Below are 10,330 nucleotides of genomic sequence, written 5' to 3'. Positions count from 1 at the left end.
TGCGCCGTATGAAGCAGTGGGATGCGGAGAGGAAGGAGTTGCTAGAGAAGACACGCCAAGAGGAGGCAGCAGAAAAGGAGCGCAAAGAAGAGGTGGAAAGAAGGCATGCTGTCGAGCGCAGGGAGGAGAGGGAGCAGAAGCTAGAGCGAGCTCGTCGTGCAAAAGCAGTAATGGAGGAGAATCTGGATGCATTAAGGAAGAGGAAGTGGCCTCGTTGCACCCAGTAGTCTTGCAGTAATTGTTGTCATGTAATCGACTTGATGTTGTTTCATTGTGTTTTCATTTACTTGTTTATTTCTTGTGTTGTCTTGTAACGGACTTGATCTTGTTTCAGTGTGTTTTCATGTACTCGACTACTCACTATGTTATTGTTTGTTGTGTATTACAGTAGACTAGTGTGTTGTTGTTTCATTCATTGTGGCCATAATATGTATTTCAATATTGCAGAACTAATTAAACACTCCAACGTAATGGAATTAAAGACTACCGAAGTAGTTCAGTACATAACTGAATATGCACAACACCTGAACTAGCATGTGAGGACATCTATAAACAAGGATAAAGATGTAACGCCGCTCCACATAAGAATGCCTAACCTTGAATGGTCTTTTACGTTTCACAGAATACTCCTGCAACCATCGTCTCAATGTATGCAAGTCCTTGAATAGAAGGCCCTTCCGGATTTCCATGCTATCTCCAGAATCAGAAGCCCGTCATCTCTTCCTTCTGCAAAAGCACTACGAGAATGGCTGACATCGCTGAATTTATGAACTAGTGGATCACCATCAGGACAAAAAAGTATGAGCTCCATATCCTCTTCGGTCAATGGTGAAACAGGACGGTCATCATCTGAATCAACGGCTCTTGCAGTCCCACGAGGCTCCTCGTCATCATCAATCTCAACATCCACACTGTTAGAAGCCCGTCCTGCATTGGATGATGGAGGAACAAGAGGAACACCAATATTATCTGGAATGTCTCCTGCATTTAAACCACAATTCAGAATGGCATTGGGTCAGAGGAATGGAATCAAGGGCGAATAGAAAAAGAAAAGGGTGTTACTACGACACTTACTTGGATGGTTCTAGGTCAAAGGAATCTCTTGAGGAGGCCGACGTTGTGCACCAACACCAGGACAAATCCCAACCTCATTCGGGGCGGATTGAGCATCAGGGACCGCAACTGGATCTGCCACATCCACCTTAAGGTTGGGTAACGGAGGATCAACAGTGCCGGATTCTCATGTTCTGGCAAAAACCCATGAGCGGGTGATTGCCTATTAGGTGGTGAATACACATGAGGGGTGAAATCAATTGACGATCTCCGCACAAACAAATCCAAACATTGAAACTCATTCTTCATGATGATCTTGACATACTTCTCCCATTCACCCTCACATTCAATTGGGACCAGCCGTTTGAAAATTCGGCCGTATTTACTGTAGTGAAGGACCCCTTCAACTGAGATAGTATCCTTAATTGAATTGCATTGAACTACATCACGAGCCCTACCAAACACCTCACTAAACAACGACGGTTCAACGAATAGCAAAGGGACCCTCCATGATACACGGTGACTACATTCTCCATCTAGTTGGTATGTACAACATGAAGATTATGATAGGTATAATACACATTTGCATACTAAATAAATTTAGTTAGGAAAAATTTTGGTAACGGGGTAGTTTACATTTGCATACTAAATTACCTAACTAAATCCCAAAATTTACCTAACTAAAATAAGTAAATTTACCTAACTAAATTACCTTACAAAAATAGCAAATTAAATACCTAAATTTACCTAACTGAACTAACTAAATTTACCTAACTACATTAACTAACTAAATACCTACTTTTAATAAAACTAAATAACTAATTTAACTAAACTAAATTAACTAAAAAATTACCTTGCCGCCGGGAGGTCAGTGCCGAGGGAGCGAGGTGCTGAGGCCCGCCGGCCCGCAGCCGCGCCGAGGCGGCGTGCCCTCGGTTGTGCCCTCGCCGCCGATGCTCGCGTGAGGGGTGGGCGGCGCCGCGGAGGAGGCTGCGTGGGGGCGGGCTCGCGGGGGGCACCCGGATGAGGGCGCGCGCCCGGCGGCCGTAACAGGGCGTGCAAGGGGAGGGCGGAGGCCACGCGGCCGGCGAGCTACGGTAGAGGGGCGGTCGGCGAGCAGGGAGAGAGGAAGAGTGCACGGGAAGAGAGATGGGCCGCGACGTATTGGATAAACGCTCGGTGCCAAGATCTGTGACGCCAAGCTCGGCGCCATGGATCCTGGCGCCGAGCCCCCAGCCACGTCAGCGCCAAGTCAGCGGCCATATTAGCTTGGGGGCTGGGACCCGCCATGGCACACGGCACCGAGACGTGTTATCTCGGCGCCGTGGGTCACGGCGCCGGCCCCTAGGGTCCAAATACGGAAATATGTTCTCTAGAGGTTCAAATGTGATTCTTTTCCAAAAAAAGAGCCAAAATGCAAAAAGTCTCCTATATATCTAGTTGTGAACGACTCGGTCCGCACTTTGCTTCGTAAAAATACTCCCTCACTTTGCTTCGTAAAAATACTCCCTCCGTCCCAAAACAAATGCAACTCTCACTTCCCGAGGAGTCAAGCAGTTTCAAATTTGACCAAATTTATATAAAATAGTATTAACTTTTATGTTACAAAATAAGTATCATCAGATTAATCATGTAATATATTTTTATACTAAATTTATTTGGAGATATAATGTTAGTAATTTTTTATATAAATTTGGTTAAATTTGAAACTGTTTGACTTCTCGGGATGTGAGAGTTGCATTCTTGTGGGATGGAGGGAGTAAGATGCAATATGTATTAGCAGATCAAAATTAAGATATTGTGTCCGTATATTTACACGCAGCTAAAACTGACTCAAAGCACAGCCGAATTCAAATCGGTGCGCCTATGCTTCTTCCGTGATCAGCCTTGGGGTACGGCTTGCAATTGCCATAGTGGCATATACTTTCTACTTTCTAGAAGCTAATTACGGACATTTGATCCGAAAAATGGCGTGTTTAAAAAGTAACAGACACAACCAAAGTAGTTTGCACCTTCCTGCTGGGAGCCTGTCATTTTCAAGTTTCGACTTTAAACGTTCGGGTTTATACATAAGTAAAAGAAATTTACACACTCAGTTTTGCTTGACTCGGAGTTGCCTTGTTCTCCGACCAATCTAATTTCAGGATTAAAACTGATGATTCACATAATCTAGTTGAAACTTATACATATAAAGAATTTGTACTGCACATAATTTCTCTGACCAATCTAGTTGCCTTGTTCTCTGACCATATCTTTAATCGATGATCACCCGAGACCCTACTTGCGACAACTATAAACAGTGTAACAGAGGCTTATTGTCAAAATTGTCCTCATCTTATACATATAAAGAATTTGTACTACACAGGTGCAAAAACCTCTTGAGAATATCTCAAAAACAAAAGAAATAAGAAAGAAAAAGAAAAAAATGCAGAGCCACTAGAAACATCTGATCTTAGTCCATTGTCAGTACTCTTCCGGCAATAATTGTACATTTGTAAAACATGAATGAATGTTGTCCCCCAATGAATATGGGGAAGTTTCCATGTCCAGCGCTTACCACACATCCCTCAGATATCTGCCCTCCGTCTGGAGATTCTTCACAAAGCTCTCCGCTTTAGAACTGTCAAGCGAACCCTGTTTTAAACCAAAAAAAAAAAGGACAGAGTTTGCATGAGAAATGAGAAATGCACCGCATTTTTTAGTGGTATGTAAGTACTTTAAATCCCCCATGAAAATGAGGCCTATCATCAGTACCTGCTCCTGAATGATGGTGTGGAGAACTTTATGTACATCTCTGGCCATGCCTTTGGCATCACCGCAGACATAGATATAAGCACCTTGGGAGATCATGTCCCAGATTTCAGATGCCTGGAAATGGACAGAGGTGAATTATGAGTCACTGGACCAGGGGCTGGAGGGGTTAACAGACGGTTATAAGAAAGGTGCAGCTGAATTACTTTCTGCGCCATTTTGTGTTGCACATATTCCTTGGTAGGGCCCTGACGCGAGAAGGCAAGAACCAGCTCAGACATTGCTCCTTGTTCAAGGAAATTGTTCAGCTCATCCTCATAGATGAAGTCCTAAAAAATAAAAATTATGTCAGCTACAGCCTATAGCAGTGCAGATCTTTGGTGTTAATAATTGTTTAAGTAAAATATTTGTTTGGTGTATACCATCTTGCTATTTCTGCATCCGAAGAAGAACACGGATCGACCAAGCTCGGCTCCAGATTCTTTTTGAGCTAGCCTCTCCTGGTATCATGGATGAAATTTGCACATTAGCAGTCTGATGGCCAGTTGAAAAGCATAAGTACCATGGAGCAGCAATAAACCTGCAAGAAGCCACGGAAGGGTGCTAGACCGGTCCCAGGGCCAATCATGATAATTGGCACTGAAGGATCAGCTGGCAGTTTGAAGTTTGATTGCCTCACAAATATCGGAGCCCAGCTGCAGTCCTTGCTCTCTTCTGATGAAACAGCATTCTGAAAATCCAATTGGGACAGCAAAGCATTAAGATAAATATGTGAATATATTGCGACAAAGACAGCTCAATTTACCCATTTAACGAGAATTATCATCTTTGGTAAATTGCGACTGGTGAGAACAGAGACTATTTTATGGAAAGGACAGAGAGATATCAAAACCCTAAACACATACAGACACACACAAAATACAAAGACAAGTTACCTTGATCCACGTTGAGCATACCCCCTTATGTACCCTTCCAGTGGGTGTTGTTTCATTCACAAGCGCACATGTGACATGAATCCTAGTTGGTGCCATACTGATAGACAAAACAAAATATATAGATCAGCAACAAAGAACTATTCATAATGGGCTTGCCATTCATAATTAGAAGTAAAATTTAAGCCGTATTACTTACCTAGGTGAAGATGAAATAGAATAGTATCTTGGTTGAAGACGAGGGGCCACAGCTGCAAAGAAGACTCCTAGTGGAGGCTTTGCCGAAGGGAACTCGGCCATGACTTCCAACAGGCTCCTCTGACTTGCCACAACCCATTGAGCGTACTCATCCTGAATCATGAATAAATTTGTTACATCTTATGCCTAGGATTTCCATATAAAGATGAAAACTTGCACGGTTCACTCAGAGAAGCTCACCTTCCCAGCAGGGGAGGCCAAGAACTTCAAACGGTCAGCCTCAGCAGGATCTGAAGCATAGGTAGCTAATGCAACCAGAGAACTCTGCAAATCATACACATCTTTGATTAGGGTGATTTTGATTAAATTGTCTCGTCAATTGTCAAATTCTGTAGGATTTTTGGTATGTTTACACTAATGAAACGCTCACCTTCTTTGGTGAGTTCAGAAGATCAGCATATCGGGCAAGAGCATTCCTCACGGTGATCGGGGAGGGGAAAGGATCCTCTTTGTCTGCATGGATGGTGAAAAATGTCTCTGGCGAGTAGCCTAACAACCTTTCTGCCTCCTCTACAACTTCAGGGCAGTTCTCGGTGTATACACCAACATGGTCACCAGTTTCATACCTGGTAAGCAGCATGGTAAATTATGTTAGGAACAACGATTAAAGGATGTGGGGGAGTGGAAATTTAACGATTCCACTAGCAGTCTATTTCCGATTAAACAATGCTCAGAACTTTAGATAATGACTTACATAAGACCAGATCCAGCAATGTCAAATTCCAAGTGAGTGCATGAACGATCAGAAGCAGGAGTGTGGAGCTCCCGTCGCACAGCCACATTAGCCCTAAAGATGCAAAGAGTGTCCAGCTTATTAATTTGAACTCCAATATTACAGAAAATCTTGGGGTTTTCTGCCATTACTGCAAATGTAGGAGAAAATAGAGAGATTCTTACCGGCAAGGATGCTGGGCATCATGGACAGCATGACCATTTGCAAGGCTGAAGTTTCTCTCCAAATGAGCTGCCTCCTCAGGCTTGATGAATTCAACCCGGTATTCAGGAATGGCAGCTGTGTAAGTAGTGCCTGGGGAGACATCATTTTCATCACGAAGTAAACGATCCATCTCTGGCCAGAGAGCTTCTTTCCTAAGGAGACAATAGCATTCAGGAAGAGCACCATAAATAACACTGAAGCAGTCAAATGACAAACTTTCAGCTTGAGAGAAACTAATAATGGTAATACATACCATGCATTGAAGTCATCCTCAATGCATTGATCATCATCTCCGAGACCAACCGGAACAAGGCGTTTTCCACCTAGTCAAACATGAAACACCTAAGGTCAGCTGAACAGCTTGACTAATGAAAAAGACATGTACGATAGTCATGACTCGTGTGCATACCTTGTTCACTTAGGAGGTCGTCAACTACCTTGGCTATCTGTAGCAGATCCAAGAGATCAACAAAATGAATGCCAGCATAACAAGATTTTACAAATGGGGAAACACATAAAGTAAAATGATCTGATAAGTTATATTTGTGAGTACCTTGTTGAAATGCTCGTACTGTCGATTTCCCAGACCAAACACAGCATACTCAAGATCACTCAACCAGACTCCCCTCTCATTTCCCTCAGTGAACCATTTGTAGAACCTAGCGGCGTTGTCAGTTGGCTCACCATCTCCGTACCTGAAATTTAACAAACTAACATTAGCAAGGTTTCCTTGAGTGCTAATACGGAGTAAATGAGAACATTCACTAAGTTTTTACACTTCCTGTATTGTTAATTCAACTATTGCAAAGTGAATAGTTGAATTAACAATTGCTTCATCCAATCTGACAGAATGAATAATTGAATAAAGGCAGACAAAGTGGTGCTGAGATCATTATAAATTTCAGGACAACATTATGACTGTTTGGGTGTTTAGAAGCTGCGAAACTACTACTGACTTATTGAATACTTCCACATTGTGCAATGTGCACTGAGGTGCAACATCAAAGTGTTATAAGAAGAAGAGCACAATGGCAAGAATAAACGTCTTACGTTGCCACGAAGAACAACGCTTGCTTCTCCTTCTTCAACTTCTCCTCAAATTCCTCATCCTCTGCCGCATAATCATCCTATAAACACCCATACTTTGTGTGTAAGATCATTTGAAGTGATCCTTATTTTGAATTGATGCACCAGACTAAAGTTCCGCTCAACGTTCATGGTTCTGTGCTGTTATCTGTTTCTTACCAAGTCCACAACTTTAAAGACTGCCTTGTCATATCTTGCCTTTGCCTCCTCAGCAAGCGCCTGTTAAATACATAGCAGATCAAATAATTAGAAGACCATATTATATACCTAAGAAAAGACTTGCAAACACTGAAGATTACAACAATGGTTCAAGACTAGAGAAGACAATTGTCTTTTCCCACCAAATCTACCAAACAACTCCCACTTTTCCCCTTTGCTTGTCCCTTTTACGCACGAAACCAACCACGACGATGTGATTTGGTTGGGGCCCCGAAAGAAAGGGAGTAGTGGAGAAGGTTTGTTTAGGCCACCAACCCTCCTTGAAGGTTGACATTGACAGCCATATTATTTTGAGCCAGATGCCTGTGTTGCTTATTTGTGGTCAACATTCGGCTACCGCACATGCCGTTGGCTAGTTGCTAGCAGCAGTCGAAAAAAATCCTGACAGGTGATGCAGAACGAGCGGCTTGTTGACTTTTTCAAGCAAATACTTGCTAGATCAGATAGTTGGACTAGGACACCCTGGAAAATTAAGTCCGATAAAATTCATATTTTGTTCCAAACTAAACTATTCAAACGTGGCGGTAACATTTGTAGACTCATGTGCGGTGAAATTTGCTGCCCTCGCTCGAAAGCGATCTCGGGGTCGGCACGACAATGATGGAGAGGAGTTTTAAAAATCCGTCACCATCACCCACAAAGCAGTAGTTTCTCTCCCTTATTAATCAAAACTCCCCGTACCCTTGGAATTATAATTTTGTTTGAAGCGTAGTAAACAAGAGAATTGATTCAGCTACGATTCGTCAAAAAAAAGAAGCAGCAAATTTAGGAGACATCAGAGATGGTGATCAATCGGTCGTCGCTGCGCACGCACCTTGGCGAACCCCTCGGCGGTGCCGGTCTGCGTGCCGAAGAAGACGGTGACCTTCTTCCTGCCGCCGCTCCCGTCGTCGGCCGCGGCCGCCTCCTCCTCGTCGGCGGCCTTGGCGCCCCTGGCCTTGGCGTGCGCGGCCTCCGCCGCGGCGGCCACCTCCCGCTTCCGCTTCTTCCCGGCGGCGGCCCGCCTCCAGAGCACGAGCAGCGCGGCGCCGAGCACGGCGGCCGCGAGCGTCGCGACGAGCGCGCGGCCCTCGGCGCCGTCCCCGCCCAGCTCCGGCGGGACGCGCCCGCGCAGCAGCGCCGCCACCAGCTCCATCGCGCCCGACGACGCCGAGTCCATCCTGCCGCCGGCCGGTGGCTGGTTGGTGGTGGTAGCTGGTAGGTGAGGCGACGGCAGGCAGGGGGGAGGGGAGAATGAATGCTGGGCGCGGCAGCGGCGATGGGTCCGGTTACGGCCGGGCCGGCAATTACAGTTCACAACAGCTCGGTGGACGCTGCTGCCGGCGAGGGGGGGGAGGCGCGGGGGTTTATATAGCTGGGCGGGCGGCGGGGTTGGCGCGGCGCGGTCAAACCACCTACCACCGCGGCGGAGAGAGAGGCTTCGCTGCGGCTGCGGGGTGGGGCCGGGGGGTGCTGCGTGCGCGGGCGTCAGGGCGTGGACCCGGCGCAGTGGTGGGGGTAGGTTTGGGGGCGGAGGGAGAAGCGTGGCTGCTCGGTGGCGTCGTGTTGGTACGGGGAGGTGGGCCCGCGTGTCGGGGAGCGGTGGGGACGGAACGGAACGGAGGCGTGCGTCGTTCCGTTTTGCTTGCTGGGTGTAGGTGGGGGAAGGAAAGGAAGCAGAGGTGAAGAGCGGTGGGAATGGGAATGGGAATGCGAATGGAAACAGGAGGCGTGGCAGAACAGCAGGAATAATGGCGTAGGTTTCTCGGCGTAATTGCACGATCTGTTGCAACATTTGTTGTGCTTGCAGCCACAGCACCGGTGATGTTATTTATAACGCGTGCGTGCGACTAACCGCTATATCATCGTACATATCCGCTGGAGATGATAATATTTTAGAAAAAAATATTCTAGAATAAAATAAAATATTCCAAAATAAGATAAAATATTTTGGAATATTATTATCCCTAGCTTTTTATTTTATTCTAGAATATTTTATTTTATTCTGAAATATTATCATCTTCAATGGATACTTGCGATGATACGGCGGCTAGTCGTACGTGCTATGAATAACATCCCTACGGGCAGCCGCCTCTGGCCCTCTCCTTTTTGGTTGCATGCATAGGGCGGCCACCGTGGCCGACATTTGGAGGCCGACGTTAGTTTTGAGCTCACAAAAAATTGGTCGGGATCTTTTCAACCCAACATGACTATATTTGTTTCCGATTATAATCGATTTATCGGTAAAATTAAATGATAATCCCATCAAACATTTTGCTTATTTTCATTTTTACTTATGTGGTAAGCCGCTTCAAAGATTCGAACTACGAGAAACGATTAGCGAGAAAAATCTTAGCTTAGCTTATAATCTAAACGGGGTTGACAGAAGCGGAAACAAATAGGACCGCAGCCTAGTATTTGATCAAGAGGTGCCATCAAGAAGGTGAGGATTGCAATTAGGGTTGAATGCAATCCAAGTGTTGGAGCCCGCGGAAATGATGCAGGTGGGCGAGACTCGGTGATGGATTGATACTGTTTGAGGTGAAATTAGCGTGCATGATGGAAGATAAGGTGGTGCCAACAAACTAGAAGGGCAAAAATATAAGAATAGGTTGAGTTGAGGAGGATGTTGCCATTTGATTAAATTGTCGAGATTGAGATGTGGCCTCAGATTAAAATAATCCATTAAGATGGGGAGACGGTTCATCTACAACAATGGCATGGCCACTAAAATGTTAGTTGGTCATTTTCTTATATATGGAAAAAATGGCTAAGTTACAATATTTTGGAACTACTTTTGTAGAAATCAAGCAATACGATTTCCCGAAGGTTCTTGTAAAATATTCAAAGAAGTAGTGGAATTCAAAGTCTAGGCGTGTTAATCGCACCTAGCGCGTGGCCTCAAACAATAGTCATCTATGAAGAACTCTATGTAACGTTTTATAAAGTTTTTCCGAGAAGAGTTGAGCTGAAATACGGTGGATATTTACATCTCCTTGCCTCCTATAGCAGGTGAGGCAGACTTAAAAAGCTTGGTCAAATTGCGTAGCACGTTGGACAAGAAGGGCAAGCGGATGGAACAAGTTTTTTTTGTGAGAAATGACTTTGACGTGAT

General features: G+C 44.9%; 1 protein-coding gene across 1 annotated transcript; it reads right to left on the bottom strand.

The window, feature by feature from the left end:
• Positions 1-3,346: 3,346 nt before the first annotated feature.
• Positions 3,347-8,572, bottom strand: LOC112897449 (NADPH--cytochrome P450 reductase-like). The gene is made up of 17 exons (XM_025965741.1): positions 8,051-8,572; positions 7,177-7,236; positions 6,982-7,058; positions 6,485-6,626; positions 6,341-6,377; positions 6,185-6,254; positions 5,892-6,083; positions 5,689-5,781; positions 5,365-5,560; positions 5,175-5,258; positions 4,936-5,087; positions 4,740-4,836; positions 4,385-4,534; positions 4,227-4,304; positions 4,011-4,133; positions 3,808-3,921; positions 3,347-3,687 (listed from the first exon to the last, which is right to left on the bottom strand). Exons 1-17 carry the CDS (start codon positions 8,393-8,395, stop codon positions 3,607-3,609), a joined length of 2,091 nt encoding a protein of 696 aa, XP_025821526.1. The 5' UTR covers positions 8,396-8,572; the 3' UTR covers positions 3,347-3,606.
• Positions 8,573-10,330: the final 1,758 nt, after the last annotated feature.

Source organism: Panicum hallii, chromosome 6, assembly GCF_002211085.1.
Source record: "Panicum hallii strain FIL2 chromosome 6, PHallii_v3.1, whole genome shotgun sequence".
NCBI lineage: Eukaryota > Viridiplantae > Streptophyta > Magnoliopsida > Poales > Poaceae > Panicum > Panicum hallii.
The sequence above is the reverse complement of the archived record's forward strand: the minus strand, read 5'-3'. Positions and strand labels throughout refer to the sequence as shown.